At 42.6% G+C, this 17,867-nt stretch overlaps 2 protein-coding genes across 2 annotated transcripts in view; both read right to left on the minus strand.

The window, feature by feature from the left end:
- Window positions 1-745: 745 nt before the first annotated feature.
- The window catches only part of BPIFC (BPI fold containing family C), a 40,588-nt gene continuing 23,466 nt past the window's right edge, over window positions 746-17,867 (minus strand). The window contains exons 12-15 of the mRNA XM_059934821.1: window positions 4,137-4,179; window positions 2,649-2,712; window positions 1,809-1,885; window positions 746-960 (exon numbers count right to left, since the gene is read on the minus strand). Coding sequence (XP_059790804.1) covers window positions 838-960; window positions 1,809-1,885; window positions 2,649-2,712; window positions 4,137-4,179 — 307 coding nt within the window. The 3' untranslated portion in view covers window positions 746-837. The remainder of the gene's footprint in view (window positions 961-1,808; window positions 1,886-2,648; window positions 2,713-4,136; window positions 4,180-17,867) is intronic.
- LOC132372690 (pleckstrin homology domain-containing family B member 2-like) lies at window positions 8,716-9,252 on the minus strand. The gene has a single exon (XM_059934820.1). It carries the CDS (start codon window positions 9,235-9,237, stop codon window positions 8,716-8,718), a length of 522 nt encoding a protein of 173 aa, XP_059790803.1. The 5' UTR covers window positions 9,238-9,252.

The following is a 17,867-nucleotide window of genomic DNA, read 5'->3' on the forward strand; positions in this document are numbered from 1 at the left end:
CTCCTCTTCTGCCCCAATTTCGCCCCATTGATTGGTTGCTTTAACTTAACCTACTGTGATTTATCTAGGTTTAGTACTCTTCAATGCCATTTCATTTAATTTGAAAGGGAAAACAGCCTAAAACTTAAACAAGTGATACAACTTTTAGAGTTTCCTGTGTTCACTCTGTTTCTCTCTGGAAACATCTAAAGAGACAACATATTCCCTTTTTAAATCAAGGATTTAAAATTCTTGAAATTCTTGAATTCTGTACAAGCTCAGTTTGTGTTAACGTTAAGGACACTAAATTTTCTTTTTACCAGTCTTATTTTATTAAAAAAAAAGTCTGGGGCAAGAAAATTTGCAAATAAAAAGGCAAAATTGACATTGATAGAAAACAATTTTAATTAAATACAGGGGACAGTAACGGTAAATATAAAACATAAAATCCAATATGCAGGGAGGGGGGAACCCTAGAGAGCTGAAGGGGCTGAAGGGATCTCCGCTGATAACCACTGATGCAAATCTGTATTTGAGAGTTTCTCATGCACCTCCTTAGAAGTACATGCCTCACTCTTGGCCCCAGAATCTCATAGACACAGGAACACACAACATGCACTCAAACATGAACACACATTCAAACATATACCCCTCCACACACATGGGAACACACACATCCCGACTGAGCTCTTTCACCCTGTTTGCCTCCCTCTACATCCATGAGGGCTTGAAAAAGAAAACTTCCAGCAATTCGCAAGGGCTTTACAATTCCTGTGTGTACCATCTTCCTGCTCTGGGTTTACACGAGCTGTGGGATTAAGGGCCATTTACTTCCTGGAGTGGACTCCAAACAGGCAGTCAAGGGGCTGGCTTCCCCCTCCACTGTCCACTTATCAGGTTCAGAGCTTCCCAACCATGGAAACTTGGCTGCTGCTTTAAGGACGTTTTATACTTCAGGTCGGTGGAAATCAAAAGGAAACCCTGAAAAGGATGCAACAATGAAGACGATATCAAACTTGGGGCACCTGGAGCCACAGGATGTCTGGGTTTGCCTGAGGGGTTGGGGAGGCGTGGTTTCTTTACCAGGTCCTACTGTGCAATACCCTTCCTTACCCCTGTCCCCCTTGTGAGTGCCTCAGACACAGGAACAGGCCATTTTGGATTCTTGTCACCTTACATGACTTAAGCAGTTATAGAAAGGGACAGGGGGAGGGAAGAGGGAGTGCAGGGTAGTATATAGGATTGGAGAATTCTGTCAGAATCTTATGATTCCCAGAAAGGAAGAAACAAGGTATTCTGACGTTTGTTAATAATGATTAACCAGGAAACAGCTCACAACAGATCCCTGAACCCAGAGGAGGGTCTTTGGTTCAGGCAAAAGTTTACTGACTGAGAGAATCAGAAGAGTCAGTCTAGTCTCAGATATGCCCTTTTCCAGCTACACAAGCCACTTCACCTCTCTGAGTCTTACTTTCCTCGTCTATAAAATGGGATTAATAATCCCAGCCTTACAAGTTGTCTTGTGGAACAAATGAAATACAGTGCACTAGTGCATCTTCTTGTAGTGTGGTGTGAATAAACTTGGCTTCAAAGGGAAATCAGACTTGGTCTGATGGGTTTTTTTTTCCACTTTGATCTGATTTTTAAACTCAAGTTTAAGTGCTTTTCATTGTTAATTATGGGCTTTAAGAGCTAAACATCTTATTTATAAAATTCCTCGGGCTGGGAAACAACAAAGCAAAACAAAATAAAACAAAAAGTAAGCAAAATAGGGAGAGGTATATTCTACTATGAAAAGAAATGGGGCAATTAATATTGATAATTCTTACCTCAAGAACTTCAATATCTGAATTGACGAGTGAGATATTTTGTGGGTTGGGCAGAGGAAATCCTTGCTGCAATTTTGCTAAAATATAGAACAAGATGTAAAATAATTGGGCATGGGCATGGAAGATTTAGTAAACTTTTTAGTAAGAGACTAACAAGAAACTTTTTGATAATTTATCTTTCCATTCTTCCTGGTTCTGTGTCTTCATTCTCTCTGATATGTCCCTAGCATTTCCCTGAAAGAATGGTTAATTAATCTGTGCTTAATAAAAATGCACCTGCAACTATGGGCATTTGGATGGCAGAAAAATGCTGGCAACTTGTCCAATTTGTATTTTGAAAATAACTTAACTAGTGGGTCCTGAGGATATTTTGATCTCCAGTACAAAGCATATTTTAACCAAGCCAAACTCAAGATGCTACAGTTTGTGAACAACTGCAGTGTAGGGAGAAGGCCTAGGATTGTCATTCATTAAAACTGTGCCTGTCCGGATGGTGGTCTTTGCATAAGAACCACAGAGACACCTTCTAGGGATCATCATCTCATTTCTGGTTGACCTGAAGGAGACTCTTGACTGCCTAAGGAGAGTGGTTTTAATCTCCTTAACTCAACCAGAGTTAGCCGTTCTTGCTGAGTCTGCAAGTAGAGTTGTTAACAAGGCCTGGACCTGGAATATCTAACTTCAAAACTGTATCGTTGATGGTACAAACTCTGTCAATTCTGGTGCTGGCCTCGATTCATAATAACACATTAGAAGTACAAGCTTCAGGATGGAAAGTCCCAGACAATCCCCAACACTTAGCCAATGTCAGTGTCACATTGTTTCCCAAGAATCCCTTACCGTTGGCCAGTGGGAGGACTCCGAAGTGGAGAATGGAGGACAGAATATTCTCAAACCTCAAGACCTAAAATGAAAGGGGAAACTGAATCAGTTGCCAAATCAGGGCATTTTGAAAGCAGCATACCTGGTTTGGACATGTACTCTCCCAGACTTTATCAGGACTGAAAGCAATAATTAGCATCTCCCCATAGAGATATTCTAGCTTTCCAGACACTGAAAGCTATTTTGTGGGAAGCCATTTTACAGGGTTTCCTAATCTTTTTTCCTCTTTGAGGATGGACATTTTGGTTCCTCTCTACAGTGGATCATGGTGGCAACAAATGCAGAGGGACCACATGGTGGCAGCAAACATAACAGCTTAGATACTTATCAAGTAAGATAATCTCAAATAACTAATAGATATTCCAATTAGTAGTCTTCCATTAATTTATTGGGAACCCTGGCCACAGGAGCTTCCTTGTATTATGTCATGCTCTATAGTTAATAGTACCACCAGAACATGCAATTTATCTTTAATAAACTATGGTAGTTGTATAATCTTAGCAAACTGCTGGTTCCTGGGAAGATTTAGGTATTAAAAACAAATGCACTATGATGAACACCAGTTCATTCAGTGAATATTTTTTAAGCATCCTATATGCTTAGCAATAATAAGAACCTCTTTGAAGCTTAGCAAAGGTGGCTCTGAAGCAGATGTCCTAGGTTTATCTCTTGTTTTCACCACTTTACTGTGTGATGTTGGGAAACATCTCTCTGTGCCTCAATTTCCTCAACTGTAAAATGAAGATAATAGTACTAATCTCAGAGGGTTGTTATCAGGATTAAACAAGTTAATATTATGTAAAATGCCTGGTATATACCATTGTCATTTTTCAGAAATGTCTACAAACATTGCCAAACGCCCCTGGAGGGGAAGATTGACCCTAGTTGAGAACCAGTGCTCTAGAACATAAGCGACATGAGGGTAGGGGCACCAATTAGTGATCTGGCTGATCTTCCTGAAGCTTGGGGAGGGGGGTTTCCAAATCGCATGTTGGGATGACCTCTTCCAGTCAGGAGGTCACCAGGCTAGACCCTCCTAAGAGGCATCTACACAACCAGCCTTGACCTAATTTTAGGAGATGGGTAGATATCCTTTGAAGAGCAAACCTAATCATAGCCTAATAATTTATATAGAGCATCATCCTTTGGTAGTCTGAATCTTAAATTTAACTCTAGAGGATTATTTTATCCAAAAAATGAAATGTCTGTTTTTTCCCCCCAACATTACACAGTCTTAACTGTCTTTTGAGTTCTTTTGAAAGTCTTTTTGAATAGATAAAAGTAAATTGGAGAGTTTAATAGTTAACAGGCTTGGTGGATGAGTAGCTACATAAAGAATTTTAAAGTTAAAACCTACAATCAGAGGCAAAGAAAACAATCATCCAGCTACTATATAGGAAAATTCTCATTTTTCCCTGTACGGGGACTCAGAGCTCTGATTCCTACCTCAGTATTGCTGCGACTGGACTCTGGCAAAGAGAGGTAGAAGCTGAAAACAAAACAAAGCAACAAAAACCAATGGGAAAAAGTTAAAGGAGGGAAGACTTAAAAACAACCGTATCGGAAGAAAGAAACAAAAAGGAAAGGGAACTTTTTTTTTCTTTAGTTCAATAAGCCGTTATTTAAAAAACCACACAAACTTGTAAGAACATAGTGTTCTAGTACATCTTTACCCCTATATTTGCTGCTTAAGAAGAAGAGCAGCGGTAACAGAAAGCTTGGATTTGTAACCAGGGTGGGTTGCCCAAGTGCATTTGCTATATGCGACTTACTGTTGGCCACTTGGAATGCAGAACATTCTTAAGAAACAGTTTTTAGGTCTTCTTGCTCTGAACTCAACTTTATAACTTCCCCGAGTCAGGCCGGTCCCTTATTAATAAATATGACAATGATGATGATGATGGTGGTAGTGCCACTGTAGGACGTGGACTAGTCTAGGAGCTTTGTAAACATTCAAAAATTTAATCTTCATAATGACCCTGTAAGAAATGTTACTATTACTGTCCCTTTGGCAGACAAGAAAACTGATGATCAGAGAGGGAAAGTAAATTTCCCAAGTCACAGAGTCAGCAATTGATAGGTGCAGGTGACAAATCTCACTCTATTTGACTCTAAGTTCTATGCTCAGTCTAGGCCACACTGCTCTGAAGGAGGTATTACATGTATAATTTTTTTAGCAGCTCAGTCAGAACACATAAGGGAAACGTTAGCTGTGATGGCTATCTGATGTGAAAGGCAGTATAGTATAATTGTTAAAGAATAGGGACTCTGTAGAACGCCTGAGTTTGAATCCCATTTCTACCTCTTACTACATAGAATTACTTACTCTCTCTGGATCTTAGTTTTCTCATCTACAAAATATGAATAAGAATGGTACCTACCTTATAGGACTATAGTGAAGATTGAAGGAAATAATGCACATAAAATGCCTAGAACCGTGCCTAGCATATCCTTAGCACTCTATCAATGCTGTTATTATAACTAGGAGAAATGGTAACAGTTAGGCCAGCACATAATGCCCTTGATATTCTTTGTCAAATACCAACAGAACCTTTGCTATAGGTCCCATTAGCAGGGAGTCCCTCACCTCCCCAACACAGCCTGTCCTGATGCTTGATATTTTGTGATTTTCATGATAAAGCTAAAGGCCAACATTGCCTCTTTCCCCGTTTTTCCAAGGACTGATCCACAGGTGGTCCTCCCAACATACACACTTGATGTTCAATGCAATAGTAATAGTAATATGAAGCAACAGTAATCAATAGTAATAGTAATATGAAGAAATAGTAATCAATAGTAATAGTAAAATGAAGCAATAGTAATCAATAGTAATAGTAATATGAAACAATAGTAATCAATAGAATTGTACTAGGGAGCAATAGTAATCAACAGGGAGGATTCCTTCATTTTACACATGGGAAAACTGAGGTCCAAAGAGGGGAATATTAACGGCAGATTTGGGACTGGAACACAGATCTCTTGATGCCATCCCAAAGCTCCCTTCCATTATACGATGTTGACTCATCTTGTTTTCCCCATTTAGCTTCCTAGGGCTCACTTTTGCCCAGGTCTAGAGTCTTACTTCTGCATCATCCCTCCAGTGGAACTCCCTGTCTTCAGTCTTGATTCTCTCCAATCCACCTTCCACACCATCCCCAGAGTGAGCTACATTACACGCATGTCTGACGAGGACATTCTCCTGCTCAACATTCTTTAATGGCTATGATAAAGTCCGAGTGATTCATACAGCACGGGAGGCTTTCTGTACCCTGACTCCCAGCTGCCTCTCTGTTCTCATCTTTCATTCTCTACCTTGAAGTTTTTTTTAAGGTTAGCAATCATTTAATGTATTAACATTTTCACTTATAAACATACAATTTGCATATACAGGGAAAAATAGGTTCTGAGGACACAACAGAATACTAGAGACAGGCAAGCAATCAGAAAAAAAGATCAACCTGGGGGAAAAAATGGAACTGCATCCCATGCTGGTGTCTACATAAACTTGGGAAGGAGAAAGATAGATCACACAGTATCACAATTAATGCAGAAAATAAATGTGGGTCATTTTGTCTCAATGGCAGGAACTTCTCCCATGATCCAGATCTTGGGTCCCAGTCTGGCCCATTTCATGAATGATGATCTGAAACACAACCATGGGTCTCTCCCTTCTCTTTACATCTAAGACCCTGAAGTTAACTCAAGGAATTGAAAGAACAGAGCTAAGAAACAAGTAGACTGGCACGTGTGCAATGTCAAAGGCCAACTAGTTAAAAGTACACATGGAAGTAAAATACTGACTAAACCTGAACAAGTTCCTTCCAAGTCACCTAACTTCTTGATTTAGGATTACCTAAGTGTTGGCATCTATGAGAGTTGGGGCCAGGGAGATGAAGTATCTCAGCCCATCTTTATACTGAGTATGCATTTCCTCTCAGGATCAAGTCACTAGTGACAGTGAACTTCCAGACTCAACTATAGTTGCCCAGTGGGGCTGTGCCTGCTGGGGACAGGGGCTGGAGATGGGGGTGCACACGTGTGCCCAAGCTTCAGTCCACAGCTCTCCCCCTTCTGTCAGAGGGAAGCCAGGGCAACACAGGGAGACCATCTGCTTCAAGGGCATTTCACTGACATAACTCAGTATCTGTGGTTCCAGTAACTCCAAGTTCAAAATTAATACCCTGATGTAACATTAAAAACTGAGTTTAGTATTTTGTAAGTAAAGCATACAGCTCAAATAATGACGACCATCTGAACAAAACCATTCTTATTACATACGATGTAAAATAACAAAAGCAACATTTTTAACCATCAAAACCAGTGTTGTCACACATCACATGTGGCAACTTTCCACCATGTCAAACATCCAAAGAGATGACAGCCAAGTATACTTCTTTTTAGCTGGAAACAGGCTCTCCAGTGTCAACAAGTGCAACAGAATTGACTGGGAAAACAGACCTGTGGTCACCACAAAGTTCATTTGGCATCTGGTTTCATACGGAGATAGATCTATTTGAGTCTGCCTTAGAGGTGGAGTGCGTTGGTCAGTGGAACGAAAGACTATGTATGTAAGTGGCCACATAGAATACAAACAGAATTTGTGCTACTAGGAGCGTATTTTATGGAAAATAGGGCCACATGGAATATAGGGGCAGAGACCTTCAGTGTAGCTAAACTGCCTTTGTAAAAGTATATTTTTAAAAGCATGCAGGACAGAAAACTGGAATAATTGAAGTTTTAAAATTTACATAAATAAAGAAATAAGAAATAACAGAAATGCACAACTCTCAGTTTGCCAGAGCTTCACACATAGTTGGGGCTCAAATTAAATGGTTTAAGCTTCTCTGGAACGCTTGAGTCAAGAATAAAAACAAGGCCGGTGTCCTGATCAGGTGGAGTAATACCTTGAGCAGGTCATTCATGTCCTTCGGCCGCAACTCCCATCTGTAACCTGAGTCTCCCCCACCATGCCACCACCGGGGCTCCATGCACCCCAGTGCTCGGGGACAGCCACAGCGCCCCAGTCCTGCACAGGACAGGAAACAGGCCTTTAACAGCCTTCAGAAGGGTGGAAAAGAGGATCCTCAGGGCAGCGCCATCCCCTGAAACAGTAACACTGTAACTATGGCTCTCATTCCACTTTCCTCACCATTCTCTTAATATTACTTTCTCAACAAGTAGAAAAATAAGCTATAAGTAGGCTGAAGTGGCAATAAAAACAGTCAAAGTGAACACTAAAAACATGATGCCTCTGAATACAGCAAATCTACCTCCACACACTTGTTTGTAATTGTTTTGCCTTGTTCAAGTTTTAAATGATAAAGCCCTAAAACGCTGAGACTCAAGTCTACTCCTAATTTGAGATGTTTTCCAAGGATCACTACCAAAAACAAACTAGTAAAAATAAAATGAAAAAGCATCATTTTAAAGGGGGGGGACCTGCCATCCCGCCCATCATCCTGAGCAGTCAGCTTTGCTGGGAGCCCGCAGAGCCCCAGAGGCTGTGAGCATATCACACCGCCGCCTCAGGAAGGTTCCAGCCTACAACTCTTGAAGTAACGTGCAGCCAGTGCTGGTCTGAGGTTTCAAAGTCTGGCATTAAAACAAAACAGCTAAAAAAAAAAAAAAACAGCTGCAGTTCTTCTTGTCCCAATCACTCACTCACTCATACATCACCACGTTACTAGTGTAACACTAAAATAAACTATCCCTTAAGCATTAAGGCCTAACTCTAAAAGGAAAATGGCCTTTCCAAACAGGTGTGTTCAAATAAGGTATTCTGAGAGTGCCATAAAAAACTCCTAGCATGAGCCAGTGCCCCCAGATAGTCCACGTTTTAGCTAAACAGCAGTCCAAAGCCTTCTCTGTGGTACTTATGTGGATTCGTTATAAGTATGATGTCACTACTTTCAAAAGAACTACTAAAACTATTATTAAAAACATTTATAACAAACAGAAATGCCCTGCAAAGTATATTATTGCACACAGGGTATCAGAAGCTATGCACCTCCAGGTTCCAAGGACTCTAGAAGACCCAGAACAGGGACCCTAAGGCCATGCCTGTGGCTGCTGCAGCCAGCATGCCCAACGCCAGGTCACTGTCATTGTCTCGATACTGCGCACGAATGGTGACTAGGTTGGCAGGCTGCTGTCCGTAAAGTCCGGCATACGGGCACTGATAGGGTACGGCATAAGCCTGCCCGTTCGCAGCATAGACAACTTGAGTTCCTGGCGGGTGTGCACCACTGTATGGACCATAGCCACATGCTTGCTCAGGGGCTGGTGCAGCATAGGCTGCGTAAGGAGGTGGGGAGGAAGCCACGGCAGTCTCATCGTACAGGACTTCTGAGCCAACATAAGCTGTGTTTGTCCTGGCATCCTGAAGTGTACATTTCCAGGCCAAATAATCATCTGTGCTTTCTGCACAAAGACTGATGGTTTTTCCCATCTCGGCAAACAATCTGCAGCAGTCTTTTGCCTTCCCATCTGGAGGCTGAATATCCTGACATTCATGTCCCATGCGGATGCTGATGCAGTCCACTGGCATGTGGACCTTATCCTCTACACTCTGCCGAGTTTGGTCATCATAATAGGTCAGGTGACCACCTGACCACTGGTCAAACCAATTCTTCTTCCAGCGCTTCAAAACAGTACTCTGTCTCAGCGACCATCCACTCTTCACAAACGCCGTCTTTTCACCTGCAAAGCCTCTGGCCACAGCGGTGCACCGAAGCAGGGCGGGAGCACAAGGTCACTGCCGGGCTCCGTGGCTCCGACTGCCTCACGCCCTCTACCTTGAATTTTATACTCAGTAACTCCGAACTGCTTAGCGCTATGCTGTCTTTTTCATCAGGTACTATATACCTGAGTTTAAAGTGTACTGGCTTCAAAACGCATACCAAAAAATCCTGAAAAATTAAAATTAATAAATGTCTACAACAAGTAACATTATGGCCACTAGTCACGTTAACTCAACCTGACTCATAGTTAAATATAAATTATATTTGCTGTGGAATGCATTTGAATATGTGCAATATATTTTGGGATGGAGTCTCCAAAAATTAGAGTGGGTTAAGGCCATAAAGACCTCGTCCTAAAACGACCTTGAGGTGTATGCTTGCATATTCCATGATATTTCTGGCCTCCATGCTTTTTGCTCATGTGGCTCCCTCTTTCTAGAATTGCCCTTCTCCTTTCTCTTTGGCTGGTTAACTCCTTTTACTTGCTTAAGATTTAACTCAGGTGTGGCCTCTTCCGGGAATCTCTGTTATTTCATTTAAGGAGCAGATATTCACAGAAGAGGTAAGTTTGCTTATTATCAGCCAATATCATGTTAGCATGAATTAGGTTTTGAGATTTATTCAAAGTGACAGCTAAGAGTAAAAACCAGAAAGACTGTTAATTCTGACAAGGATCAGAAATGGTATCGGAGGCACTGTGGCTCAAATTGATCTTAGTGGAAAGTGAGGACCAGAGTCACTGGGGCATCTTTGAAGGAAGTAAGCTGAGCAGTGGAACAAACATTTGCAGGCACTGCTGGGGAAATGTGAGTGCCTCCCCCTGGTCACCCTGCCTCTTACAATGGGCAAGCTAGAGCAATTTAGAAATTAGGTCTACATAACATGGAACACACTTGTGAGTTTCCTTTCTTTTCTTTCATCACAACCCTAAGCCATGATTGGTTATCTCAGGACCACCTGAGCTTCCCGCAAACCAACTATCCTTTCCTACTAGGGTCATGTGACTTTTATCTATTTACTAGTCTCTAGGCGTATTTACCAGGTTAGTTTACTAGGAGACAAGTCTCACTAACTGCAGAGAAACAGGTGGAGCAAAGAGCAAACTCTTCCCGTCCAGGTTCTGAAAAACACGCAAGCTCAACTCAGACCACTAGGTGGCGAACAACTTCACTCCTTTGACATTTTATCCTTCACCTGGCACCTAACCTGTTACTTAAAGCCCTGCTACTAGCAGCTAATTTTTATTACAGAACCACAGAGTAGCTGGGGAGAAAGGGAGCTCAAAGAGGTCTACCTTGCAGGCATATAGAAGTATAGCTTATTTTTAAAGTTTTGGAGAAGGTTTACTGCTCTGATTGAAAACCAGAGCTAAAGTGCAAACTTTTAAGCATGGCAAAAAGCCCTTCATAATCTGAGTCAATATAGCAACTATGACATAATGAAGGCCAAGTGGACCAAAGCACAGGCATTCACAAGGCCATTCTTCCAATCCTGTGGCCATGGCAGACATTGAAAATCAATCCTTGCACTCAATCCCCTATAATGATTGCTTATCTTTTGCCCTATGACTATAAACTCCTTGTGGGTTGAGATACAGTCTTAATTCCCTCTGTATTCGTGGGATTGAGTACAGAGCATGGCACACTTAGCGCTTAGTGTTCATTCGTTCACTCATTGATTCTTCCAGCAGATATCTATTGAATACCCAGTATATATCAGCTCTGGGACAGGTACCAGAGATACAAGTGTGAGAAAAACCAAATACACTCACTGCTCCATGTAGCTTACAGCCTAGTGGGGAGGCAGACGTTAACCAAATAACTGCACTGATGAACAAGGTTAGATCAATAGTCTGAAGGAAAGAAATACGTTCATTTGTTCATTGAGGCAAATGACAAAGGAATCTGATCTAACTTGGTGGACGCAGGAAGGTTTCCAAGAAAGGGCTGTGTCCTTGAACTGACATATGAAGGATGAGCAGGATTAAAAAGGCAAAATGGGGAAGGAAGAGTGGAGAGGTCTGGGCAGAGGCCAAAGGCCCAGTGGAGGGAACAGAGAGCTAGGGAGAGAGCACAGTGAGACGATGCTAGACAGACAGACAGCGGCTGACCGGGCTGGGTTTCTCAGGTCGTGTTGGGATTTTGATGTTTACCTGAAAAGGAATCTGTGGCAGGTTTCTAAGAAGGGGGGGGATGTCAGTGTTTTGTCAAGATCACTCTGGCTGCCGTATGGAGAAAAGATTGGCAGGCTGAGAGGTTCCCAGGTGCTTCTTCTGTGCTTGGTAATGTGCTAGGCAATGTGAAGAATTTTATTTATATCTATATTTATGAGGGATGGGGAGAAACTTTATGTACAGGAAGCAATTAGAGAACAATACAAAGCAGCCTGTATTCAGGTGCTCTTTTGTGGGTTTACACACTACTTGTTGCAGGAATTCTGAGAAGGTGTGAAAAGGTGATGAGACCAGCGAGGGTTGTGTGTGTGTGTGTGTGTGTGTGTGTGTAATATGGGGGGGGGGGGAGCAGAAATAAATTGCCCTTTGAGAGAAGCACTCTGTATACTACCATGTACAGGCACCCTACCCCGTCCATTAGCATGTGGTACATATATACAATGGAATATTACTCAGCCACAAAAAGGAATGAAATTGGGTCATTTGTAGAGACGTGGATGCACCTAGAGACTGTCATACAGAGTGAAGTAAGTCAGAAAGAGAAAAACAAATATCGTATATTAACACATATATGTGAAATCTAGAAAAATGGCATAGATGATATTATTTGCAAAGCAGAAATAGAGACAAAGACATAGAGAACAAAGTATGGATACCAAGGGGGAAGGGGGGGGTGGGATGAATTGGGAGATTGGGATTGACATATATACACTACTGAGACTATGTATAAAATAGATAACTAATGAGAACCTATTGTATAGCACAGGAAACTCTACACAATGCTCTGTGGTGACCTAAATGGGAAGGAAATCCAAAAAAGAGGGGATATATGTATACCTATAGCTGATTCACTTTGCTGTACAGTAGAAACTAACACAACATTGTAAAGCAACTATACTCCAATAAAAATTAATTTAAAAAAATCTGAGTGTTACCCTCACCAGGCTGTGGACCTGGAAGGTAGAAACCATTGTTCTTCTCTCAACTATTTGTATCAGGAACAGTGCATAGCACGTAATAGGTGCTCGATAAATTCTCACTGAATGGATGTATGGATAAACAAACAGATAAAGGATGGGTGGGAAAGTATCTATTAGAATTGAGGTCACCTTGAGGGTGAAGCACCTAAAGCAAAATGTTCGTTTAGGGAGCTATGGGAGGTAAGACTGGCTGGCTGGAAAGGTAGGACCAGACACTGAAGAGCTTGAAAACCCTAGGCTGTAGATTTAATCCAATGATGAAAAGTTTTGAGGGGAGGAATGTGTTGAGCCCACTCCAGAATTAAAGGACCCTCTTGATGAGGCAGAGTTCCCCAGTATTTTAACTCCATTGCCTTCTGCAGTCTAGAAATTCCCCAAGTGAGTCTGGGACAAAGGTAAGAAGTCATTTGGGGTTCCACCTCCGCTAGGGGCTCCCCACTGTGGCCTTCCTCTACCCTGGCCTCAACAGTAGTTCAGAGGGAGGATGGAGATGGAGATCAGCCCAGTTGCCAAGCCTGAGCTCTGCTGGCCTGTCCAAGCACCGTTCCAACAGAAACTGAATCCATTCTTCCCAGACTTGTTTTCCTATCTATTTCTCACCAGATGGCTCACGCTGGGAAATGTTTATCTGCCCAACTGTGAGAAGTGGAGTTGGGTGGTGATACTATCTGCTTGTAGTCAGCTAGATTTGCATTCTCTGACGGTGTTGCATGGGAGGGGTTGCAGGGCAGGTAGATAGGGGTGTGTGTGTGTGTGTGTGTGTGTATGTGTGTGTGTGTGTGTGTGTGTGTGTGTGTGTGGTAGTGGGGTGGGGTGCAGTTTGGGAGTATCCAAATCCTCAGTCATGGGAATGTAAAAAAAAATGTTCCAAGCTCTAAATGGTTGAACAATAATGTGCATTTGATTGCCTTGAGCTTTGCATGCAATTAAGAAAAATGGTTAGAATTAAGTCATGTGTATGAAGACCATCAAAAGGAAAGTGTTGTTTAATTTGGTCCCTGAATTAGTCTCAAAAATGGACATTTGGATTGAAGTTACCTCCAAATAGACCAACCTGGATTGGAGTTACCTCGAAACAGAACTATTTGGAACAAAAGCCTCAAATATAGAGAGCTGTAAGAATCTGGTTTATGGGCCAACTCTACAGCTTTTAAGACCCTCCTGACTTGTCATGTCTCTTGGGACCAATTTCTCCCTCTTACTTGGCCAAACTTTGATCCTAGAATAAGGAAAGAGAATAAAGTACTACTAGTAGCAGTAACGGATGTTTCTTGAGCACTGATTATGGGCTGGTCGCTGTGATTTTCATACATTCTCATCTCTACCAATACAACATTCTACACAGGGGCTCTGTTTTGCTGAGGAGGAAACGGATACTTAGAGAGGTTAGTTATCTTGCGCAAGGTCACACAGCTAGCAAATGGCTGAGGTAGAATTCAAAATGAGACATGCTTGACTCCAGAGCCTGTGCTTTTAATTGGACATACACAAAAAGGTCAAGCTTATTACTAGTACTCCCAGCTTTCATTTTCTTTATTCTTTCCTTCACTCAGTTCCTTAATGCAATGAGAAAAGGGCTGTGTGTTTTTTCCATTTCAGGACACACAATGCCAGTGTCTTCTCTTTTTTCTATCAATACTTAACATTGAGAAAGGACATCCTGTTTCACTTTAACCTGACTCCGTGCTTCTGGTTTTCTCCTCTAGGCAAAGGTATTTATTTTATAAGTTGTAGGTCTAAGTCTCATTTTCTAAGACTTAGCTATTCACCACATCAAAGGCAGTACAATGTAGCAAGTAAACAACCACTCATGGCGTTGAAGACTCACTTAGGTTCAAGTTCTAGCTCTGCCATTCAATAGCTCTGTGACTTGCATAAAAAATTACTAATGGGCTTCCCTGGTGGCACAGTGGTTGAGAATCTGCCTGCCAATGCAGGGGACACGGGTTTGAGCCCTGGTCTGGGAAGATCCCACATGCCGCGGAGCAACTGGGCCCATGAGCCACAACTACTGAGCCTGCGCGTCTGGAGACTGTGCTCCACAACAGGAGGGGCCGCAGTGGTGGGGGGCCCGCGCACCGCGATGAGGAGTGGCCCCCGCTTGCCACAACTGGGGAGGGCCCTCGCGCAGAAACGAGGACCCAACACAGCCATAAATAAATAAATTAAAAAAAAAAAAAAAAGAAAAAAAAATTGTACTGAAAAAATTACTAATAAATAGAAAGCTCAGTTCAATAGAGTCTAGAGACCAGCAGGGGGAGTTCTCACACCCTGTGATGACAGCAGAGCCCAACAGGAAGAAGGAAGCCTCCTCTTGTTTCCTGGCAAGGACTTAGCTAAAGAAAAGCCATGGACTCTTTGTTTACTACAGCCCTCCCAACTTCCTTTTCCCTCTATAAAAGGGTTCTCCTTCCGTTGCCATGTGGGGACTTGCAGGAATCACCATGGTTATAGACCCCAAACTGCAGTTCTCTGCTCATCCCAAATACACACATCTTTGCTGGGGAGAAATATCCGGCAGTCCATTTATTTTGGTCAACACTTGAGTAAGTTATTTGACCTCTATAAGCTGGAAAATGGGGATGATAAGCTACCTCCAGGATTATTCATTCAATCTATAGACATTTATGGAGCGCTGTGCCGGATCCTGGAGATACAGGGCTGTGAGGTTTAAATAAAGTAATATATGTATGGTGCTTGGTACAGGACCAGCAGATAGTAAAGGCTCAATGATAAAGTGTAGTTATAAATGGTAGAACAAAAGGCAATTTCTCTAATAGCCATCACTGGACAGGAGACAGGGGAATGAGGTGTTTTCTGAATAGAGCTCTTGGAATGATCTTGTATAATTGAGCCCTTCCTTCCCCTGGCTGAGGCCAGTCCCCATAATTTTAGATAATAGCCATAGCCATCATTTTTTTTTAACACTTAACATGCACTTTACATGTATTAACTCATGTACTCCTCACAATAACTCCCTGAAGTAGGTTTTATTATATCATTTTATAGAGGAGAAAATGTAGGCCCAGAGAGATTAAGAAACTTGCCTGAGATCCCACAGCTAATGATCCAGGCTGGGACCTGCACCAGCTAGTCTGATTCCAAAGCCCATGATCTCCCCACCTCTCTAAACTCACCACCCTGGATTCGCCTCTGATTTCTGCATCTCATGTCTAGGTAGCCAGCCCTGAGCAGCTCCAGAGAGAGACGCCCTCAGGCAGGGGACGGTTAGGAAGGCCGCGGTGTTCTGGGGAGATGTATTCGGAGACCCTGTGTTCCCTGGCTCTCCTCAGGGGTGTTTCACCCATCCCCATCCACTTTACACCTCTTCCTGCTGTGTCTCTATGACGCCACTTAAGACCAAACCAGCTCACCCTGAAAAGCAGCTCTGCGGAGCCCAGGAGCGGAGGCATTGGCTGCTGTGGCCCGTGTGGGAGGCGGGGCTACTGCTCTTGCTGCCAAAGGCTAAGGCTGCTCTTTCAGCACAGCCTCTGCTCCTTTGTGGTCTTGCTTCTGGGTTTGACTGCCTGAGGCCTGAGTGATGCCAGGCCCACCTGCTTTGCTCCTAGTCTGCTCGCTGCCTGAGGTTTGCTATAGTACCCGCTGCAGGAGCCCCACTCAGACTCAGTGCACGTGACCTGCACGTGCTCAGAAGAGCTCTGTGCTCGGTTTAACGCCCTGCTATCTCCATCTTGAAATTCTTCATTATTTTTGAACAGGGGGTCTGCACTTTCATTTTGCACCAAGCCTCACAAATTATGTAGGTGGTCTTGTTCAGACCTTACTAAGGCCTCAGGGTGCAGGAAGCCTCCCCAGCACGTGAATCTAAAGGAGATCACAGGGGTGTTTGGAAGAGACTTCAAGCAGGCAGGAGTCCTCCTTTCAGGTTTGTGTTCACAAGGTCAAAGAAGGCTTGTGGACCGCCGGAAGCTGGAGAATGAATTCAAACATTCCTTTGGATGATGTGAATTTAGCAGGTTACCATCAGTTTTCCCAATTACTCCCATAAATAAACGTAATTCCCACTGTACATGCAGTTTCTTACTGGTAGGAATGTTGGAGGTGAGGGTCAACCCCAATTAAGCAGAGAAGCAAACTTGGTCTCTCTGCAACTTAAGATCTTTCCTACCTGCCTGCCACAGCCTGAAGTCCCTTTCTTATTAAATCCTTCCTTCAGATCCTGCCAGTAAACCAGAACCCCGCTCAAGTGCAAATGCTTCTACCTTCTCAGAGCTTGCTGCCTCAATTAGCAGCCCTGCCCGCATACTCCCCCATCACTCCAGATTTCCAGCTCCCCTTTCCTAGAGCCCTTTGCTCTCAGTCTTCAGACAGAGGCCTCACAGTCCTGCGGCTCAGGCAAACCACCTTCCAAATTCTCTCCTTTCTCTTGGCCTAGCTCAGATACTGCCAGCTCTTCACCTTTGGTCTTTTCCCTCCTCGTCTCCTGCTCTCCGGCTTCCATCCTCTCAACCATTAAAACTGCCATCTCAAGCATCACCCATCAAGGTTCAGAGTTTCATCAGCTTTGATCGTCTAGAAACAGGGCCACATTATGAATTCTGGTAGCCTGAAGCCTTCAGGAGCCCCTCCTCCATAAAAAAACATTAAAAATTATCTTCGAAGACTGTGTTGTTATAAAGATAAGTATAATCCAGTCTGGATTGTATTCATTTTAAAATTCTTATTTTAAAATATATTAAAACATTTTCATGGGTCCCTGAAGTCTCATAGGCTCTGGGCACTGTGCCTTTAGAATTTAATGGAGAAATTAGTCCTTCTTTGAAGGCCTGGGTAAAGTTGAGGAGAAAGCCTTCATGAAGTCTTTTATTTCTGGGAAGCCATATTACTTTTTGCTTTTATTGTTCCTTTTATCAGGAAAACAACATAGTTATAAAGAAAATTTTGAGAAAACAATCGACTCATAATCTCATAGTCTAACACAATCCTTCATTTGTAATTCACTTCCTTATCCAGATGGAAAGCTATTTTATACGGCTGACTGTTGTGTTTATGCAGTTCTGTATTCTGCTTATTCCGTTTCATATTATTTTATTGAAAACATTTTCCATGTTTCTACAATAGTCTTCCTAACCATCAATTTGACTTATGGTGATTGACTTACTTTTTCCCTCTGTTGGTTTCCCAACCTTTTCAGACTAGGATTTCTTTGTCTGTTTTATTGCTTCCTTTTTGTCCTTTCATGGATTTAGTCTGGGCCATCTGATTATTCTGTATATCCTCCCCTGCCTCCCTCTGCCCCAGGTAGTCTGATTCATGGCTTCAA

This window comes from Balaenoptera ricei, chromosome 10 (genome assembly GCF_028023285.1).
Source record: "Balaenoptera ricei isolate mBalRic1 chromosome 10, mBalRic1.hap2, whole genome shotgun sequence".
NCBI classification, from domain to species: domain Eukaryota; kingdom Metazoa; phylum Chordata; class Mammalia; order Artiodactyla; family Balaenopteridae; genus Balaenoptera; species Balaenoptera ricei.

Coding starts and splice junctions, on each gene's coding strand:
- LOC132372690 (XM_059934820.1), bottom strand. CDS start 9,237: ATGCCAGTGGACTGCATCAGCATCCGCATGGGACATGAATGTCAGGAT.